The sequence below is a fragment of the Poecilia mexicana genome, unplaced genomic scaffold (genome assembly GCF_051168715.1).
Source record: "Poecilia mexicana isolate PSO_F unplaced genomic scaffold, ASM5116871v1 scaffold_6, whole genome shotgun sequence".
In the NCBI taxonomy this organism is placed as follows: Eukaryota; Metazoa; Chordata; class Actinopteri; order Cyprinodontiformes; family Poeciliidae; genus Poecilia; species Poecilia mexicana.
This window is the reverse complement of record NW_028263375.1, coordinates 20709328-20731200: the sequence shown is the minus strand read 5'-3', so window position 1 is coordinate 20731200 and position 21873 is coordinate 20709328. Positions and strand designations below refer to the sequence as shown.

The window sequence follows — 21873 nt, the reverse complement described above, 5'->3', positions numbered from 1 at the left end:
AATGTCTGCATGATAAAAATACTGAATCGATAGATAAGAACAGTTTTTCCTCACCTGGTTGTCTCCTCCCGCTCAGTAGTTCTTCAGAGAAAGGCAGACGCAGAGGCCTGTCAGTGTTTGTTGTATTTCATTACCTCTCTGCTTAAACTGCCACTCCGTGCTGAAGCAGAAACGATACGTTCAAATGTCCCAGTTCAACGAATCTATAGGGATGTGAGAATCCTTGTTAAATGACGTTTAACTAAAGTCCTATGGGGTTTAGAGTCCCAGTTGATGGCGTTCCAACTAAAAACCTAGAGGTTGGAGTCCTTGTCAAACGGTGTTTTTGACTAAAGTCCCAGAGGGTTAGAGCCCCAGTTAAACGACATTTAACTGAAGTCCTAAAAGGGGTCCGGGTTTTAATGTTATTAAATTTTTAAATCTTTTTCGAAATGTCTTTATCTTTCTCACTGTTTTTTCAGTGTCACATGCTGTTTTTATTTTAATTATGTGAAGCACTTTGAAATGCCTTGCTGCTGAAATGTGCTATACAAATAAAATTTGACTGATTGATTCACCAAAAAAATTTTTTTTTTTGTTAATTCACCAAAAACAGTTCTGTAATCTGGAACATAGACATATAATCTGGAACGTTCGCTACGTTGAGCTCCAGTTAGCTGCCTTATCTCACTGCGCAAGAGACAACTGCGTCATGCGTCACGGGCAAAAGGTCAAAGGTAACAAGGTGATCGGAGGGCTTATTATGTTGTACAAAAAAAAATAAATAATAATAATAATAATAATAATAATAATAATAATAATAATAATAATAATTTTAGTATATGTTATTATGTCAGAAGAGTGCTTAGGAAATAATAATACAAAAAAAAAAAATAAATAAAAAAATTGACCAAAAGGGCACTTGGGGGCAAGGAACAAAAGGGGCAGGTGCTCAAGCCCCCCGCCCCACCTCTGCACGTGCCTGGTTGTGTTTCTATTTATTCGAATCAGCGATGGCTACTTAAGTTTTTAGATATTATTACAGTCACAGAGGTTGCCACCTGGTGGCTGTCGAGCAGAATGCAGTTTGATTAACCTTGCCAGTGGTTAACATTTTAAACTGTACACCTCTGAAGGGGGAAACACTCTCCAAGTATTATCAAAACGTTGTACAAAAATAAATCAAAGACTTTTAAATAGTGGTATGAGTTTCAGGTCTACCAAATCGCATATAGGCTTTTAACACCTGGTTCCTTCTTGAAAATGCAACTTCTGCCTAACTTTTTCTGACCACTTTTGAGGAAGGAATGAAACTTTCTTTCTTTTAACGACAGACATAATTCAAGAGCTGCTGGTACTATGGCAGGAATTTTCGAGTGACAAAGTTGTTCAAAGTAAAATTTGAAAGAACAAACTGTTTTTTTAGTCATTGTTTTATTTGGCACTTCGTTGCTACCACTAGGTGGCAGAGACGGACCGAGCTCTTTATTGGATGATTAATAGGAGATATATGCCGAGCAACTAATCTTCGCTATCTCCAAAAAGTTCTTCAATGTTAAAATAATTTGTACACCCATATAAAAAAAACAGAGGAAAAATCATTAAAACCAGAGCTCTCAAAACGTTTTTATATTATTGGTTGTTAAGTGACACTATATAAATAAACTGGATTTTACAAATTGCTTTATTTTATTTTGTTTAAATCAATTACACTTTTGTTTTCTTGACGTTTTGAGTGTTACAGACATCACATAAACTTTTTAAATATATATTTTATGTGATAATGGTTTAAAAGTTCATGAAGCTGTGCCAAATGTTAAAGGGATTTCTGGGAAGCCAACAACTCAATGCAAACGACTGAGTGTCCTTTGATAACTTTTTATCAGCTGGGATTATACGAATATTCTGCAATTAAACTGGACTTCATGTAACTGAATCTCAATCGGCCTATATAGCAAGATCTTTGGAAATAAACTGAAGACATTTGCCTTGTAAAGTTCCTGTTGTAAATTAGAGCTAAATTATTTTGAGCAAGAATGCAACATGTTTGTACAAGGGACGTAAGAGTTTAATTTCACCACATATTGTATCAGAAAAACTGGACAGAAATTTCACAACTAAAATCAAAATACATGTAGCCTTTTTATGGAATTAAGGCTGCAATTTACCTGCTTTACTTTTTGATATAGGGTAGATTTCGTAAACATAAAAAGAGCTTATTGATCACAAGCTACACAAGAAAGTGTAGACTTTCTCCAACTAAAAACAAAGTTAGCTGTATTTTGAAATCCTGTTCTGAAAACACAGAGTAATTTTAATACTTTTTTTGTCAGCAAGGGTTCATTGGGTTTCACTGACCTCTGGTGTCACATTTTGACATTAACTTCCTAAAACCCTAATTTTTATTCATTCAGAATAAATACACAACGGTATTTTCTGTTTTTACAATGAGTAAGACTGGCTGCAGACAACCCCTCAACTGAGCCTTATTGAAAAATACAAATCTATATTGTTCCAAGATGTTTTTATTTCTCTTGAAAACACTAGGGCGCGCATGTGTACCGACAGTTTCACTTGGAAAAAAACTTGAAAACCAAAAACTTAGCCTCAATAAAACTCAAAATGTGACACACTTGACAAAATGCCTTAATTTGTTTGTCGCAACACTAAAAATGCGAAGTTTTAACTTTTAGCTGATGCAGCCAATGAATCAAGTTTTTTTCTGAATGTGGTTTCTTTTATAATGTGCAGATATAACTGCACACAAAACAGTGCAGCTGTTTGCTTCACAGGAGAGATAACAGCAGAAAGTGGGAACATTTTAGTGTTTAATACACCTAAGTTTCAATGATAACAGATTCACAATCTTGTGACAGTTCAGGAACCAGTTTAGAATAAAACTGATCAGTTAAACATCTAACGAACTAAAAATAAGCCTTCATGCTATCCTTCAGATGGTGATTATGGTTTACTATAATCGGAGTACCAACAACATCAAGAGGTCTGTACAACAACATCATGAGGTCTGTACAGAGTTCAACAGATTCACAGCACTTTTGATTGGAAACAAAAAGGGAGAATTTGTTCCTCCCCACTTCAAAGAACACATTGCTTCTTAGAAACATCAGTGTCCAGAACTCTGTTCAACAGATCCATTTGGAAGGTCATTACCCAGTGACCGTTTGAATGGAGATTTATCGTCACAATAATAAATAAATAGCGACACAGGTGGAGAAGAAGCAACCAAATGATCCAACCTGCGTCTTCATCAAGAGTTTTTGTCGATTTATAGTCTTCACTTCTTGTTTCAGCACGTTGAACTGGTAGGAATGTTTGTAGCAAAGCACCACCTTTCAGGCGTTTTTGGCTTTTAACACTGGGAGCGACTATGATTGGGAACGTCCTCTCAGTCGTTTCAAGACACCGAACGTTTCTGAGTCAAAAGGACCGCAGCGGAGCTTTCTCAGCCATTATACTGCTGCTGATAGCGACGGTTCAGCTCGCGCAGCTCCTTCTCTCGCACCCTGCGAGCTTTGTTGGACTTGGTGGAGCGGCTGGAGCGCGTGGACTGGGCCGACTTGGTGCTCTGGCAGCGCGACGAGGCACGCTTCAAGAGGTTCTGAGATATGCAGCGCTGCAGGTTCTTCATAGAGGAGGCCGCCGCCATGCTGACGATCCAGGGATGCTTGAGGGCCTGGCCCGCCGTCAGCCGTTCGCTGGGGTCCACTGTCAGAATCCGCTCGACAAAGTCTTTGGCCAGGTTGGACACACTGGGCCAAGGCTGGGAACAGAGGATAAAATTTTTTTTTTTTTAAAAGTCAAAAACATGACATGGGAAGGAATATTTTTGATACAGGTCATACAAAAATCATTTCCTCATAAACTGCAGGGTTCTCAGTTACTATATTTTTTTTTCACTCAAAGGATTCATTCTTCAGAATGATGATCTGCTTCGTCTGTCCTGACATAGGTACAATGGTCATAGAAATAGTATAATTATGTTGCCATAACTTTATTACCTTGTGGGGAATGTTTGTACTTTACTCATCGATAGTGTTAGTCAAAACTCTTTAGGGCTCCAACTAAATTATTTTAGTAAATCAATAAGTTTATCGATTCTAGCAATTTATCAATTAAATTAAATTCTGAAGATTTCTCATTTAACCACTATTACACATACATTTAAAATACAAATGAACAAATAGTCTTATTCTTTTTATTATTACTTAAAATTGAATAACATAGCTTTCCTTTAGTGTACGGTTGATCATTTGAAGCAAAACATAAATCTGCACATAAAAACATACTTCTAACAAGATGTGAAAAACTCAGCCCTGTCTCCTTCGCTTAATATTAACACTAATGTGTTTTTTGTTTTTTTTATCATTCATCATGATTAACCCAATTAGTCATTTCAGGCCTAAAACTTTTCCATTGTTGTGTGACAGGAACCAGAACCTCTTGTGCTAAAATAAGTCAACATAAATATTCCTCCTACAGAGATGAGTTTGTTTGCAAATTTGTCCTCTGACCAGAAGGTGGCAGCAGAAGCACAGAACTCAGAAGATGTAGCTAAACCGTGAAGTCTGTGAAGTCACAAGACATTTTGTCCACATCCAGTCTGTGATCGACTTGCATTAGTTCAGATTCTCTCACATCGTAACATCGGATGTAGATTTTAGAGAGTTTAAGTCTTTATGTGTCTGATTGAGTCGAGTTTTATGTTCTCAAAGTATTTCGTCCAACTTTGGATACAAATGTTCTCAGCAATGGCTGCTTTGTTCTGGCAAGAAATAAACTGGATTCAGTACGAGTGACTAGTAGTGAGTCAAACTCGACCCCCTGCTTGGCCAGGAATTAGATGCTACAACACACGCAAACATACACACACACAAATACACACAAAACTTGGTCACCTTGTCCGGTTTGGCCACCAGCTGGGTTTTCGGTCTCTTTCTGTTCTTGCAGCAGATAAATCAGCCGTGTCGACTAAACATACACGACGCATATAAAACGCATACGTTCTGCCCTCCCAGAGCCATGTTTTGGCTATGACTAGTTCCTGGACCGCAGCTGTAAATGTGAACATTATTTATCCCAGCTGTCAGGAGTCAAATCCCAAAGGAAAACACATTCAGGTCTGTTACATCGCAACTCCTACGCTCAGGCCCATATTTCTTACAAATGTTAGAGTTGGGATTTTCTTTTCAGGACTGGTAAATTCTTCATGTAAACGGGAAAAGATGTAGGTTACTGCAACTTCTGCCACAGCAGGAAAATGCTAAAAGCATAGCTTGAACAGAGTTGGCTATCCTTCAGTTAGTTTTGTACGAATTATATTGAAGACTTGAAGACTAGAGATGATCAGTATATTCCAGTTTAAGGATTTCATTCAGGAACCACAATCAGAGCCAATCAAGGGAAAATTGATTCTTGTAGCTGGCTGCTTCACAAGTTCAGAGCACTCAGATGTACAGCTGTATGAAACATCAGTGATGGTTCACATCTCAAATTTATAGCAGCCATTTAATCTTGCAAAGCTACCAAATATTAGCCCGTATGGATATGCTGAAGTTTTAAGAATCACTTCATGGTATTACTGTTTAATGGCTAATAAAAAATATTTTCACAGCAGTTTACTTGTGAAGTGTGTGGACAGATTTTTGGATAAATATCTTACAGAATACAATGTGTTTTATGTCATTTTTAGCAGGACCACAACGTTCCTTGTACTTCCAGTAAAACTGTCCCTACAAATCACAAAGACAACTCGCCTGACTCACATTAGGCTTAACTATTTCCAGCCCAAAGCCACGAGAACATTTGCTTCAAGAAAGGGATAAACATGTCAGGTTGGGGATTCATTTAACCCATCAGGCAAAACAAGCTAATCCCCTGAAAATTGAAATGACTCAACAGCTTCTTATTACATATAAAAAAAAAAATTAAAAAATTTTTTTTTTAAAAAGTTTGTGCAGAAATGTCTGCATAAGGAGCAAATATTTACTGAGGGTGTTTTTGGGAAAGCATTCACTGGAAGTATTAATGTTATACACTATGTAAAAGACCGGATTAACATGCACTTTTTCTAGCCATACTGTAAAATAAAGGCCATGCAAAACTGTGGGAGGATCTTCATCCAGTCCCTTGTTCATTTCTTTCAACCAGGCCGACTTCAAATATTTGACTGTCTACCAGTTTTTCTTTGGCCTCTGGCTGCTTTTTCGCTCATTCAGTCCAGCAGAGGATTGCTTTCAAGAGGGTTTTAGATTGTCCAGCGATTTCACTCCGACTTCAGAATCATTCAGGCAAAAAAGACTCTCAAACTAAAAGAAGGGATGTGTTCAGTCGACACATAACTGATTAGCCAAGACCAATATTTAAATTGAATTTTTAGGTGCTTTCGATACATCAATAACGATATCTATCGTAGATAGACACGTGATCAATATCAATAGATAAAACGTCTGATAGAATATTCAATAATTTCACTGGACACCAATCCAGAACCATGCAGCATTCTGGGGGATGTAGGCAGAGGAAATGCTCTAGCTGCTCAACCTCTCACAGCAGGCTAAACAAGGCTGATGGCATCAACTAACTCACTCACTCTTTGGTTGCCTAGCAACAAACTGTTGAGTTATTTGCGCAGCAGGAGTTTAAGGTTTCGTCACTGTGCCTCATAACTGATTAAAACTAATAACTGCTTAAAAATAATAACAGCATGGAGAAAAAGTTGTGGATAAAATGGGAAAGGTCATGCCACCATTTTGGCTGTATTTTAGATATTTAAAACTAGGGCTGTTGTAAACGAATAATTTAGTAATCGAGTAATCTATCGATTATTCTTACGATTAATCGAGTAATCGGATAAAAAAATTATAAAATGAAATATTGGTAAATCTGGCATAATACCGGTGTTACTATCAGATATCAATATCAGTCCAATTTTTCATATTTGAGCATCCCTAACAGTTGCTTTTTTGTAGTTTAGAAAACTAACCTGTAACAATAATAGCTCACTTTCTAAGTTAACCAGAAGAAAAGTTATAGAAAAATCTGAAATTATATTGAATTTAATAACAAAGAGGCAGGCTCACAAATATGCTTATAAAAATGTCTACAATCCAGCTTTTAGTTTATGTATTCATCTTCAGTGAGTTTAATAGATTAATTAAACTCACCTTGCCACCTAACCTGTCATGCTTTGGGTTTGAAAACACGGGAAATGCCGCCTGGAGTGGGAGGAGAGGGCGAATGAACGAACATGGGGTGGAGGGGAGGAAATAGACCAGCGGACTGACGAACCGTTAGACCGGGGGACGAACACGGGGGGAAGCAATACGGGATATTTACGACACCTTCACTGGTCACACTCAGAAACTCATCTACCAGCCATGTACGATGCGCTCCGCCACCCGTTTCTTCAGACCGGGATATGAAGTTTATTGTGCGGTTCGTCGGTAAAGCTACATTTACACGGTAAGCATCAGCTACTCAGCCGCCCGCCCTGTTCAGGCTATCCGCTCACCTCAGCGCTCTTCCCGCCGTTCGCTTTCAACCAGCAGCCCCGGAGGAGAAATGCTGCCGTACTCCAGGCATTCCCCCAGTCATTTTAAGGATGCTTATTGGTTCCCCAAAAACGATAAAAAGTCGGGCATTATCATCAATCAATAAAATCCCCACGGGCCAATCTTGAAAATTGGACTTTATGCCGCTGAGACTTAGCTTTTGTCAACAACTCAGAGGCGGAAGTGAGAGCTCCGCGCAACGCAAATGAAGTCCCGGCCGGAACACGGTGCGCTAACTAATAAAACATAAATTAACGAAGCTTCGAGGCAGGTAAATTTTCCTCGAGGAATTTTAGTAATCGAGGTACTCGAATCATTCGAGGAATCGTTTCAGCCCTATTTAAAACAAACACACACACAAAAAAAACAAATCAATAATTATTGATATTGACTCATATGAAACGCTTATGTTGTGATTAGGGCTGAAACGATTCCTCGAATGATTCGAGTACCTCGATTACTAAAATTCCTCGAGGAAAATTTACCTGCCTCGAAGCTTCGTTAATTTATGTTTTATTAGTTAGCGCACCGTGTTCCGGCCGGGACTTAATTTGCGTTGCGCGGAGCTCTCACTTCCGCCTCTGAGTTGTTGACAAAAGCTAAGTCTCAGCGGCATAAAGTCCAATCTTCAAGACTGGCCCGTGGGGATTTTATTGATTGATGATAATGCCCGACTTTTTATCGTTTTTGGGGAACCAATAAGCATCCTTAAAATGACTGGGGAATGCCTGGAGTACGGCAGCATTTCTCCTCCGGGGCTGCTGGTTGAAAGCGAACGGCGGGAAGAGCGCTGAGGTGAGCGGATAGACTGAACAGGGCGGGCGGCTGAGTAGCTGATGCTTACCGTGTAAATGTAGCTTTACCGACGAACCGCACAATAAATTTCATATCCCGGTCTGAAGAAACGGGTGGCGGAGCGCATCGTACATGGCTGGTAGATGAGTTTCTGAGTGTGACCAGTGAAGGTGTCGTAAATATCCCGTATTGCTTCCCCCCCGTGTTCGTCCCCCGGTCTAACGGTTCGTCAGTCCGCTGGTCTATTTCCTCCCCTCCACCCCATCTTACGTTCGTTCATTCGCCCTCTCCTCCCACTCCAGGCGGCATTTCCCGTATTTTCAAACCCAAAGCGTGACAGGTTAGGTGGCAAGGTGAGTTTAATTAATCTATTAAACTCACTGAAGATGAATACATAAACTAAAAGCTGGATTGTAGACATTTTTATAAGCATATTTGTGAGCCTGCCTCTTTGTTATTAAATTCAATATAATTTCAGATTTTTCTATAACTTTTCTTCTGGTTAACTTAGAAAGTGAGCTATTATTGTTACAGGTTAGTTTTCTAAACTACAAAAAAGCAACTGTTAGGGATGCTCAAATATGAAAAATTGGACTGATATTGATATCTGATAGTAACACCGGTATTATGCCAGATTTACCAATATTTCATTTTATAATTTTTTTTTTATCCGATTACTCGATTAATCGTAAGAATAATCGATAGATTACTCGATTACTAAAATATTCGTTTACAACAGCCCTAGTTGTGATACGTTTTTCAGCCCTAGCTGGCTGTCACAAAGATAACTCATTTCCATTTCTCCTGTCAGATAAAGAAACATCAGTAAAGTATGATAAATATATTATGACGACACTGAGCAAAATCTTCTTCTCTCACTTTTTCTTTTCACTTTAAGTTTGATTTGCCTTCTCTGTAAACATGTTTAAAAGAATTTAGGAGAGCAATTACAAAAAAAAGAAAAGGAAATGTCCAAAATGTCTTTATTTTAATGATTAAGAAATATTGAATGTGGAGTTGTAGAGTACAGCGGTTTAGAAATCTAGTGAGCCTGTGTGGGAACTGTGTCAAGCTGCACTTCTTGGAAATCTGTTGATAAACCCTCCCGCAGGGCACAGCATGTACTCCAGAAATGGGGGAAGAAGAAGAAAGCTACAGATGTCAGTTCTTACCTCTCCAGAAAAGCTATACTTCCCCTTCAGGATCTGCCGGTAGAGCCTCATGCGGTTATCGTCCTCAAAGGGCATGGTTCCGCTCAGCAGGATGTACGATATCACCCCCAGCGCCCACATATCCACGGCGTTTGTGTAGGGCTTCCTAACCAGGATCTCTGGGGCGATATACTCTGGCGTGCCGCAGGTGGTTTTCATCAGACACTCGTCTCCTTTCTTCCGGCTGCTAGCCAAACCGAAGTCTGTGATGATGATCTTCGAGTCGGCTCCGGGGTGGTAGTACAGCAGATTCTCTGGCTTCAGGTCCCGATGAGTGATTCCCAAAGCGTGGAGGTACTTGACGCCGTCCAGCACCATCTGCAGCACCCGGGTGGCGTCTCGCTCTGTGAAGGAACCGCGAGCAATGATGCGGTCAAAGAGCTCTCCTCCCGTGGCCAACTCCATGACCATGTAGACACGCTCTGCCGTCTCAAACACCTCCATCAGCTGGATTATGTTGGTGTGACGAACCCGACGCAGGACGCACAGCTCCGACTCGCACACCTCCCTGCCCTCTCGGTAACGGGTCTCGATCATCTTGATGGCGTACGGCTGCCGCGTGCTCTTGTGCTCCACCCGGACAACCCGGCTGAAACTCCCACGACCGATGAGGGCTTTTAGCTCGTACTTAGCTATGACTCGAGGGTCGTACTTGGCTCGGTACTTTGCCACCTTCTTTCGCTGAGGGTCCAACAGTTTGGAAGGGTCTTTAGGAGTCTGAGCCGAAGCGGAAGTGGGAGAGGCAGCTTGTGCTTGCCCTTGATATGCGCAGGGGTGGTCAGGCTTTTCAGCTGCCACGCCTCCAGCCTCGCCCGTCTTGCTTCCAGTGCCATCCCCTCGTATGAAGTGCTTATAGATATCCGTCTGAGGAGGCTGAGGATCGACCTGAGGAGTACAGAAAATAGAACCTTAGAACGTCAAGGTTCTGTTACTTCAGATAAAGAAACAGTTCAGTATTTCTTTCTACTTGACTTTTGCCCTCATAAACAAAATATTTGGCAAGTAATTTAGCAATTACCAACGAAATACAATTACTGAATGCGCTCTGTTTGCTTAAAATGTTTATCAAAGCAGGCAAGACTATTGCTAAATAGCTACAAATCATGAGATAAAACAAAAACTGGACTGACAATTAGGGCAGTTAAGATTGTTCATAAAGCTTTATCATATATCCTTGTAGGAGAAGGCTGTGCAGCTACACCCCCGTCTATTGCTGACCTTTTTGACCAGATCCAACTGGACGTCCCCTGGAGGCTCAGGGAGGACCTTGCTCTTCCGGCACCCCATCACATCACCTCGGGCCGCTGCCCAGCCAGCCACACAGGCCACCAGGAGTCCTGCCTCATCACCGCAACAGCTGATTCAACGGGCCGATGACATCCAACATCCAGGCTGTATCCAAGCTCAGACAGACGTTTAGGAATGAGGCTGATCACTCCCATCCAAGTCCAGATGAGCTGGCCTCAGCAACTGCGTTTCATGAATACGACACCTCAATACAGCCCATAAATTCATTAATATATCATGCACCGTGTGTATCCCAACAAGTCAGGATTACTTGTGGTTGTTGTTCCTTGCGCTGTTCTTTTGTTGGCGCAGCTCTCTTAGCTGTCCAATCATTGGGCAGGAGGACCCACAAGCCTTTCAGGAAACTACCAGGCTCCCATTAAACAAGACTGCATTAGTACAAACCCTACGGAAGCCAACAGCACAAAACAATCGATTCGATGAATGAGGTGTTTGACTGGGACAGCAAGCCTCTCCGAAAACATTATCCTCAGGACTCATGCAGAACTTCCAGGGAAAATGCAGCCATCCACTGTCCTTTGATCCATTAGGAGAAGCGTCCGAGTCAGCAACAGTCTTGATTAAACAGCATCGGTCCCCAGGGAAAATTGTTGGCTGTGGAGGAGTGATGCTGTGAAATGCAAAATAATCCCAAATTTACTTAATGATATTATCAGCAGAATATTAGGTGTAATTTTACACAGAGCATCATAAAACAGAAGTTCAGTTTAAATGGAAAGCATGCAGTGAGGACTTGTTGTAGGACCTTCAGGACTAAGAATATCCAGTGGCATCAATGTTCCGATTGGAGGTGCATTGATGCTTGATGGTTGACTTTGAAACCTCTTTTTTCCATTCTAGTTTGCAAATTAATCACAGAAAGGTAAACGATTGGCATTAATAAAAGCGTATGGTAGTCCCAGTATTTAATTTAGCGATAATATGCTAAGTGCCATTCTGTAATATTCCATAGTGCTCGTGTCATGAGATCAAATGAATCAAAAGTGAAAGTTACTGAGATTTTCAAAGATTTCTCTGCTGCTTGTTTTTACAGCTCAGTATAACAAAAACATGTTTATTCTAATTATTCTAACTGGAGTGTCCAATATCTTAAGCAAAAATACAGCAGTTTTTTGGAGGCTTATCAATACACCAAAACTCAAAAGGGATGTGGTCAAATGGCTTCACAGCACTTCTTAAAGATAATTCACCTTAATGTCATTTTTGACATTTGTGGCAGTAAGGCAAAATCTGATGTCTCACCATGACCATGCATTTTGGCTCTAATTTTAACATCTGATAAGCATAAAATTGAACAAGATGAACCACTAAAAAGTGCTATGCAAATATGTTAAACGTTATGATGAAATTCAGTACACACTTGTAACCTTTCAAGACTTATGACAGAAATGTTTTAGACCCATGGTCCAAATAGGAAGTCAACCATTTTAGAGTAAAACCTATATTTTGTCCCTTTATTTCCTCAAACACATATCTGAACAAGCCCCTCCTACAGCTTTCCAATAAAGATACTTCTAAATGAGTCAGTATAGTCTTTACACATTGACGATCAAAAGTCATCAAAAGTTTTTTGCTGCAAACATGTGGGTGTGGCCAAGCCTAAAAACCATAAAAGATGAAGGTGTATTAACTTTCACACACAAGGTCAGAAATTCGAGGCTCCTTTATGCTGCATTGTGGAGACATGCAGAACTGACTGACCGGTCAGTGGAGGTGGCTGTAGGTGGCAGTGTGCAATGCCTCCAGTGGTACTTCGCTGCAAGGATTTGTGTACCTTTAAAAATTTGCACTCATGACTGAACTAAGACCTATTTTTTCCCCAGTTTGTTTTAATTTGTCATAATTAACATTCTGTACATTCAGGCATTTTATTTATCTATACATAAATAATAATTAATTTATTATGGTTATCACACAGTAGGTCTGAATGCATATTTCATCCATTAAAGCATAAATATTGTATCTCTTAAATCTTGAATGTATTTCATGCAAAAAGTGCTAATGTTTTTGTAAAATAAATAAATAAATAAATAAATAAATAAAACAATAAAAAATGGCGTTGAGATTAATTGAAAAAAAAGTCAAATTATTTCAATCAGTATATTTATTCATTTAATTTTCGTATTGATTACATTGTGGCACTTTAGATATTCCATACTTTTAGGCACCGGCCAAATATAAACTATTTTTTTTAATGTGGAGAATCAAATCAAGAGTCATTTTTACATAAATCGGCCGAGAAAACGGCAATCAGTGTATTTCCAGGTTAAATGTAATCAATATCAGACGTGTATTGAAAAGGATAACGAAACACATAAGAGTTGAATATTATTTATAAACATCTGTAAAATATTTCTATGTGGCAGCAAATTTAATGAAAACCACATATTAAAAGTAGGTCCTAGTTAGTTTATTAACGTAGTATGTTGTAAAAACGCTTCAAAGCGTAATTCTGGTGTTTTCTTTCTTCTTTTAAACATAGGCCCGTTAGATTTGTTTTTTACGCAGAGAAAAATTAACCATAACTTTTACTTCAGCAGGACATAACATAGTGGCAGTCTCCAGAGGCTAACAATCAACAATTCTGTCACTAAAATTAATAAAGTGACTTTTAAATCTCATGCCCAAACTTACCGGAGAAGTGTGTGACCAAGCTAATTAGCCTGTTAGCAGCAGCTCCTGCCAAATCCAGCCTCCTCACCCCACTCTGCCTCACTCTCACTCAGCTGGGCTCTCCATTTTCACCCCACACTTTCCCAACTTCAGTTCCCGACTCAAACACCGCAAATCCGCCGCCAACCTCGATGGCAATTCATCAGCCTAACGCCAGTTTTTGTAGTTTGTTTAGAAAGCGTCTGAAAGTGTTGAGAAACTTCCCACAGTTGTCTAGTCGTACTCTTGAATCTGGACGGTGTTTTTCACCCCAGGGAGGACCACCTTCTCACGGCAAGAAAACCGGAAAAAGAAAATACCTTAATTCCGATGGGCGGCTTTCAAAATAAAAGCTATAGCTCGAAAGTCATAAATAAACGACCTTTTTCAAACTCTTCTTGAACACTCGACTATCAGACAAAGACCTTAAAGTAACACATTTCACTAAACTGATATCCTTTCTTGACTGAGTTTTTAAATTTTTGTTTATGACAGCATTTTAATCACTAGAGTTACTGAATTGGACATACTTTCTAGCCTCATGAGCTCTATTAACCCAATTTTTTTTTAGATTTATTAAGTGACACTTTATGGGTCTTTATGTCTGACTTTTTGTGAACATAATATGTGATTTTTGTCACTTAGGACCTGTCTGTTTGTTGATGTATTTACGCCTGGCCATGACAATATGTTTGCTGTCATTACGTCTCCCACAAAAACTAGACTATGTGGAATCTGTAAACTCCCGCAGCAATACCATCATAACACAAAAGACAGCTATCTTGGTAATATCATCTTTGTCTAGGTCTCAGCGAAATGCCCTTTCACTAAGTGTGTTCAAACTGTGTTTCCAATAGATGTTCTAAATATTTTTGTCCTCATTCATCATTATTCAATTACATTTGTTTGGTTTTTATCTGTGTTTTGGCTGCTGCTATTCTCACTTCCTGGACAAATCCAGTGATACATTTGTCATCCGTGAACAAACGTTTTTCTTTCTCTCTTTCTTCTCGTTCTATTAGCCTCTGATATTATTTTGTGCAACACAAAGCTTTATTGTTTGCATGTGAGAATTTGTAAGATGAAGGCAAATTACTAAATATCATACTAAGGTCACAAACGCATAACAACTTACTCAAAAACTGTTATGTTCATCATGATAACTTGAGCAAAAAAAAAAAAAAGAGAGAAAATCAGTCATTCGATTTTTATTTAATATGTACATTTATTGACTGTATACATATAAATATATAAAGTTTTTCTCTACGAATGTTTGTGGTCAGTTAGAATTACAGAAATAATTTCTAATAGCAGTTATTGTGAACATCTGAAATTCTTTTTATGCTGGACTGGGAAACATGTCTCTCTAAAAGAACGGCAATATTTTAACATATTGAAATACAAAGTGCAAAATAAAACAATCCATACAGATTGCATTGTCTTTATTTAGCAGCAACAAGAAAAAGTTATTCTACAAATCTAATGGAGATCAAAAGTTGCTCTATAATTGCCTCCCTTTGATTTACATAATTACAAAACGGAAAACAACACCCACAGTAAGCATAGACACCTGTTCATTTGAAGTATTGATGCATAAAAAATTAAGTAATTGATCAATTCTAAAGCAAACGCATAGTTAGATTTTGTACATGATGCACACCAAATGAAAATATTCACAATTATGAAAAACAAAAAGGTTTGCAACTGGATTTAAAAGTGTCCACAGTGTCAGCAAAACAGTCCCAGAATTAAACTGTTTTGGAGTGACAAACATAAAGGCTCCATCTCCCTTAGCTTCAGCCCCTGTAACCTAATATTGATGAATCACTAAACATTACTCACTAGTACGCGGTTCAAACATGCACAAGTTGTTACCTTCGTTTAAATAAAGAGACTGTGCCCAGAAAAATGCAGAAAACACAGATTAGGATGAAGTGTGAGCTGGAAGGAGAAATTGAATCACAACTACGTCGCTTTACAGGTTGTCTAAACATTTAAAATGTTTAAATAATCTTCATCCAAATATCACAGCAATCAGATGCACTATGAAGCATTCTATGCTGGAGTTATTCCCTCAACCAAAATTTTGAGAACAATAAGTTTTGACTTATCTGTATTTGATTAGGTACTCTGGATAAATCTGCTGTTTTTCAAAGATCACATATATGGTGGGGTTGCTGGTGGAATTAACACAGCTGTCATAAAGAGCTTTGCTTCCTGCTTTTGGTGGTGGTCGAACATAGCTGCTGCTCCCAGTCGTGTATTCGCCTACCAGGACCAGGGCAACAAACATGTTCTTGGTTTGACCCCCTCCAACCCTGGAATATCTGTCCGAGTAGGTTGCATCTCTGGCAAAATAGCTCCCTAGAAAAAAAATATGAGAGAGAAAATAAAGAATAATTAGAAATGTTCTACTTCTAGATTCTGCTTTTGATCAAAAACACTTGTATGTTTTACGATACCTTTGCCATAGGCTGTTCCGTGGACGCCACACATCCTCCAGTCAAAGTTTTGCTCACATATGGCGTCAACCAGGCTCTCTTCTGTCCCGTGGAACAAGTACTGCTGATTTACAAGTTTTCCTCCATTCCTTTTCTGCATCTGCTCCTTCTGCCTGCAAATAAAGTACAAAATATAACACACAAATACTTACCAGTAGTTACTCTTCATAACACCAAAAACCAAGTTGTCCTGCCCACAAAAATATATTTCAACTGCTGAGATTTACCATTGAAAGACCCTCCACAAGGATGGATTCTGAATCCGCTGGATGCTTTCAATGTTAGCATTAGGCAGGGTGCGCTTGAACAACATCTCAATCATATTGTAATCTGCTGCGGGTTTGGACAGAACCAGGCGCTGGTAAAAAAAAAAAAAAAAAAAAAAAGAAAGAGTCAAATATAGAGGTGGAGTTATAAGAAATATTGAAAGCTAATCATAGAAAAAAAAATATTAATAATGATAATGATTTACAGAAGATATCAAAAAGGATACCTTATATCCTAGATCAGGCAGTGCGTTCTTGTCCCAATGTGGTGGGACATTTTCCACAATGGACAAGTTTGCAGTGTGTGATGTTTCACTGCAGAGAAAATACAGAAATTATTGATCATCTCAGTGACACTGCAATGTACAAAAATAAACCTTACAATGGCAAAGAATCCACGCAGCCGCATATTACCTCTTGAGCTTCGCCTCCACATCTTGAGCTGACACAAAGCGAGGCCTCCTTCGGACGTCTCTCTTGGTCTGGTATTGTACATTCTGCTGGTACATTTGCTGGGTTCCTGCTGCATCCTTAAAGTGTAAAACATACTTTTGTTTGCCAGCCTGGAAAGAGATCTCCGTTTCTCTGTCTGCCATGTACACATTCTCCAGAGTTTGGGAAGTGACCGAGGGATCCTCTGAACCCTAAAATAAACACAAAAGACAAAGAACAATCGTGTAAGCATTAAAATATTTGTTTCCTTCAGAAAGCTAGGAACACCTATATACACTTGGTCCCAAAAACACATTGGTAACCAATGAAGAATAACATTTCATAAAAAAGGATGCAACTCTTCAAATTAAGAATGTAGTAGTAGCAGTGTTACATTAATTTATTTTATGGTATCAGCAATCATCCAGTGTCCTCTTTTGCTTTGCTGTGAGAGAGACACACCCACCAGGTTAAGCTGCATGTCTGTAGCTAGAAAAAAGAGCTACTTTTGTAGCCAGTGGTTTCGTAGCCGATGGTTAATGGTTAATCTGGATAATTCTTTGAATGCACGTAGTTCAAGGAATTAACCAGAGACCATGTTTCAATCTCTTGTATTAGAGACTGGTTCCTTTCTCAGTTTTTTTTTCCATTTTCACTTCAACAAATAAGAAACATACAGGTGTGTCAACAAGGGCTACATTCCATTTGTTGTCTGAGCATGTGTTGTTATGAAGTTATGAAGTCTATTTACAGGGATGACTGATTACTGGGAAGTGAAACGGGTGAAACAAATTGACTGAGAGGGAGGAGCACAAGTAAAGTAGAAGACTGAGGCATTTAGTCTCATTAACTAGAGGAATATAAAACAACAAAAAACAAGGAAAGAAAAAAAACAGTCATTACGTTAACGATATCTAAAAACTGAATTTTATTAACCCACCTGTCCATACTCCACCCATCTCCCGTCGTTTTCCTTCCAGTACCACAACCACTCTGTTGTTAAAATGAAGTGTGGGGGCTTTGATACAGATGAGGTAGTGGACAGCCGCCGAACTTGTGATCCTTCAAACGTCATCGTTTTGAAGTCCACGCAAGGCTCACTTTTTGGTGGACTGCCAAAAGAAAGTAGTTACTCTTAAAGCTTGGCTGAACCAAAACACATATCTCTGGCATTCAATTTCTCAGGAAGTGAAAGAGTAGCTATTGTACCTTTGAAAACCGAAAAACTTCATAAATGCTGAAGTAGGGGATGGTTGATCTTTGCAGCTCGTCTCACATGATGGATCACAGAATGCTTTCTCAACTTCCTCCATGTTGACCAGGTCCTTCCAGGTCACACCATCCTGGTCTAAAACCTGCCATCTGTAAGGCAGGTGCCAGTGGACTCGGCTGCATTTCTCTGTGACAAAATCCACAAGAAATGTCCGTTCAGAACGTGACAACTGTGAAAACTCAAGAGTGCTGCATATGGAAAACATCAGCTCTCTTATGCGTTTATACCTTTGAAGCTGCAGTGTCTGCGTATAAAGAAGAGGCAGATTTCGTTACGCTCAGCATCAGTTAATGGTTTAGGAGGGCTGGCAGACTTAGTTGGAGATTGAGGTTTGTTTTGAGAAGGTTCACGGGAAGGCTGCTGATGGCTGATTCTCACCTCTGGAAGCACTAAAGTAAAGAATCATTTAACATATGCTATGTAGAATACTGTCTTCAGTTCATGGGAAGTAAAACAAATGGAGCACATTTTTATAAAAGTAACTAATAACCTGATGCAGCAGCTGGCTTCTCTTGTTGACCAGTGATGATGAATTTATTTCTATAGATCTTGTACAGGTTTTGGATATTCTCCTCACTGAATCCTTGGAAAAGTTTCAACGCTTGTTGGTCAAAAGTGTGTTTTCTCTTACAGGAAGAGCCAAACTTGCAGTCTCCCTGCAGGAAGTGCAGGCAGACATGCAGCTTTTTGCAGGTGGCGGCATACTTGCAGGAGCCAAACTGACCATCACCCTTGTTGTAATGTGGACAAACCTAAAGAAAAACAGAGGGGATCACAAGTGTAGCGTCTTGAGATAACAAGACAGACTTAATGTTCATCATCTGACTCAAGTCAGCAGGTCCTACCTCAGGAAGAAGATATGGATCATTCTGCATCAAGAGCAGCAACAACTGTTTCTCTGTCAGAACATGAAGACCGTGTCTCCTTAAAAGCCGACTGTTGTGGTGAGAGGTGAGACTGTGTGGATTTTTACACCTGTCTCTAAAGACAACATACAAATATTTTTTTGTTTGAATCTAATGAAAATTTAAATTAGAAATAATAAATAATAATGAATTTATTTGTAACCAACAGTTAAACAGTTAAAACATCACATAAATACAATAAGGTCAGACCATTCAGAGCTTTGAAAACAAACAGCAGGAAGATAAAATCAATCCTAAACTGAATGGGCAGGTTGTGAAGATATTAAAATTTTGGTGTGATGTGATCATGTTTCTTAGATTGTGCTGGGAGATGGCGGCAACATTCTGTAGGCTGGTTCATGCCAAAACAAAGCAAATTGCAATAATCCAGTCACAAAGGTGTAATAGCAGGAGCAACCATCTCAAGGTTGTTATAATTTAGAATGTTTCTTTCCTTTGCCAGGAGCCGTACGTTAAAGAAACTCGTCCTGACATTATTTGTTTGTCAAGTTTAAATTTGAGGTAAGAAGCACACCAATATTTTTGACTGTGGGAACGCAGCTGAAAGAAGTATTAAGGCCAGCTACTTCCCCTTTCCAAAACACTATATGTTCATTTTTGTCCTTGTTTAAATATGAAAAACACGACTCAATCTCTGCTTATTATCTGACATAGAAGGAAGTAATAGCTTCATGCCTGTTGCAATTCATTGGCAGATACATGTCATCTGCATAGCAGTGAAAGGACAGGCTGTACTTATTCTTCACACACAAGCTGTAATATAACTACGAACAGACAGGACAGGGAGTTAGGTTAAAATAGATTAACACATTTATTAATTTATTTTTCTTTGAGCGAACATATGACTTCTTCTACTCCTAAAACGACTCAAGCCATTTCAGTTATAAAAAGAAAAACAATTTTACAGTAATTACAGTTCCATCAAAAGTCTTCAAGGAAATCTGTAGATAGCAAATACATAAATGTAAAACAGGATAAACTATAGATTTGTGTACATCCAATCCATTATAAACCGTGGCGATTCTATTTCTATTGTAACAACAAAATACTATAGCATTTTACTTCTAGTATACTCAAGTTGTTTTCCGTGACCTTCAGGGGATCAAAAAGAGGCTAAAGCCTCACTCCAATTTAGTAGAGCTCCTCCAGCTGCTTACACATGAGCAAATAATTTATGTGGCAATGGTAACTCACACCAGAAAAACTTAAACATACACAAAGATAAATTAAAATGCCTTAAATGGGTATGAAAACTGTAGCAAGGCACTGTTGCACAGTTTTGGAAGGAACGCAATGACGAAGGCCGTTGAACACTGCCCTCTTCTGGACAACATGGTGAAATTATCTGAACTCACAAAGGAAAGACGAAAACAAATATCTCTCTTCCAATGTAAAAAGATTTTTACGAAAAGCTTTATTGGTCTTCTGCTTACTTGTAGACTACTTATTGAGTGCGAGTAATAATATTTTATTTTATGACTAAGCTTTCAGAAGTATTTCCTTGAAAACAAAATCATAACACAACACACCCATGTCAGTGCAATAATATTCTATTTTTAGCGCCTTGACTGGCAAAAGTTCACATTTTGTTCAGCAAAGATTTGTTTTCTCATCAGTTTTATATTTAACCGAAAATGTGCTAGATACAAATCAAATCACAGTGCCGTTTTCTTAAAGTGTTAGGGTTTTGCACAAAGGCGAAAATTTAAAGAAAGTTTCTAGGGAAGTCTGAGAGTAAACCTTACAATTTGTAAGGTACATAACATAAAATATAATCCAAAACTATATCTAGTTTATTAAACTGAATTGCATATTGGTTATTAAAAGAGTAATTGCGTACTGTTCAAGTTAACTTACCCGAATGTGCAGCTTCCACCAACAATATACCTGCACAGGTGTAAACCATCACACTGGTTACACGGTCTAGCTTTTACCTGGCAAAGCCTCAGACTGGTTTTTGCCACTACCAGACTATCAGGCCTGATTAAATAACCGCTGGTGAGCTCCTCTTTTCCTTCTCTTATAGCTATTATACCGTCGTCAAAAAGAACTGAGCGCAGATCTGCGATCTCAAAGCCGAAATTGCTCTGGGCGAGTTCTAGCAGCTGCTCAAAGTCCAAACATCCATGGTTGTCACACAGGACCCTAATAATTAAATCCTTAGAAGCCATTCCGAAAGAAGTCTGACCTAACAATGGCTCTTCGACGATAACTACAGCTGACCTGACCCAAATATTCACAACAACACGCCTACTTTTATGAAGAAAGGAAAACGAAACTTATGACTGAAGGGTATTCGGTTTGCACTTGATGATGTATTTTTGCGTAATAGTAGAATATTTAACATATGTTTTAACTTAAAAATAAAAAAGATTTTGTGAGTTAAACGAGATCTTGCGCACCTGCAGCTGTGCGCAAGATCTCGTATGATTTGAAGACTATAACTGATTTTTACGGAAATCCGTGAAAGCAACGGCAGCAAATACGCCACAAAGCGTCCACCATGTTGTGTGTGGCAAGTTCTTAAGTTCACATAACGCTCTGAATGTTTTTTTTGTTTGTTTGTTTTGTAGAGAAACACTAGATTATTCATAATTAGTGAGAATGCATCGTTGCATTGCTGATTGAAGGAGCTCCACTCTCAGCATGGATTTGAACTTGTGTCTTTAATTACTTCAGCAAAGCTCACCGTTTTTACCAAATTCTGTAGCTTTCGGTGTACTTCTACATCTGCTCCTTAGTCGGAACTTTTCGGGGTTGGTACTGCCTCTAGTGGCAACACAACTAATATAATTACATTACTAAATCAGAATACCGCAAAGTCTTTATTTATTATAAATTTTTCATTCTCTTAAGAATGTAGAGCTAATTAAATGATCTAAACAAAACCTTAAAGTGATTCCAGTTTCTCTCGATGGCCAACCTGTTGAAACTGTGGCAAATTTTAAATACCTTGGGT

General features: G+C 38.9%; 2 protein-coding genes across 2 annotated transcripts; both read right to left on the bottom strand.

Moving 5' to 3' along the window:
- Positions 1 to 2025: 2025 nt before the first annotated feature.
- On the bottom strand, positions 2026 to 13839 carry pskh1 (protein serine kinase H1). The gene is made up of 4 exons (XM_014988897.2): positions 13499 to 13839; positions 10775 to 11474; positions 9518 to 10441; positions 2026 to 3760 (listed from the first exon to the last, which is right to left on the bottom strand). The coding sequence occupies exons 2-4, from the start codon at positions 10841 to 10843 to the stop codon at positions 3443 to 3445; spliced, it is 1311 nt and encodes a 436-aa protein (XP_014844383.2). The 5' UTR covers positions 10844 to 11474; positions 13499 to 13839; the 3' UTR covers positions 2026 to 3442.
- Positions 13840 to 14709: 870 nt separating this feature from the next.
- Positions 14710 to 21157, bottom strand: LOC106918861 (protein mono-ADP-ribosyltransferase PARP12-like). Its single transcript, XM_014988902.2, has 11 exons — positions 20772 to 21157; positions 18834 to 18969; positions 18479 to 18740; positions 18216 to 18377; positions 17925 to 18114; positions 17656 to 17827; positions 16698 to 16927; positions 16511 to 16598; positions 16245 to 16375; positions 15979 to 16130; positions 14710 to 15880 (listed from the first exon to the last, which is right to left on the bottom strand). Exons 1-11 carry the CDS (start codon positions 21083 to 21085, stop codon positions 15624 to 15626), a joined length of 2094 nt encoding a protein of 697 aa, XP_014844388.2. The 5' UTR covers positions 21086 to 21157; the 3' UTR covers positions 14710 to 15623.
- Between the last annotated feature and the right edge of the window lie 716 nt (positions 21158 to 21873).

Excerpts from the sequence above, each read along its gene's own strand:
- pskh1 (XM_014988897.2), bottom strand. The coding sequence starts at position 10,843 with ATGGGGTGCCGGAAGAGCAAGGTCCTCCCTGAGCCTCCAGGGGACGTC. Across the intron at positions 10,442-10,774 it reads AGTTGGATCTGGTCAAAAAG|GTCGATCCTCAGCCTCCTCA; the intron begins GTCAGCAATAGA and ends TGTACTCCTCAG. Across the intron at positions 3,761-9,517 it reads AGTATAGCTTTTCTGGAGAG|CCTTGGCCCAGTGTGTCCAA; the intron begins GTAAGAACTGAC and ends CTCTGTTCCCAG.
- LOC106918861 (XM_014988902.2), bottom strand. The coding sequence starts at position 21,085 with ATGGCTTCTAAGGATTTAATTATTAGGGTCCTGTGTGACAACCATGGA. Across the intron at positions 18,115-18,215 it reads CAGACACTGCAGCTTCAAAG|AGAAATGCAGCCGAGTCCAC; the intron begins GTATAAACGCAT and ends ATTTTGTCACAG. Across the intron at positions 17,828-17,924 it reads AAGTTTTTCGGTTTTCAAAG|TCCACCAAAAAGTGAGCCTT; the intron begins GTACAATAGCTA and ends TTCTTTTGGCAG.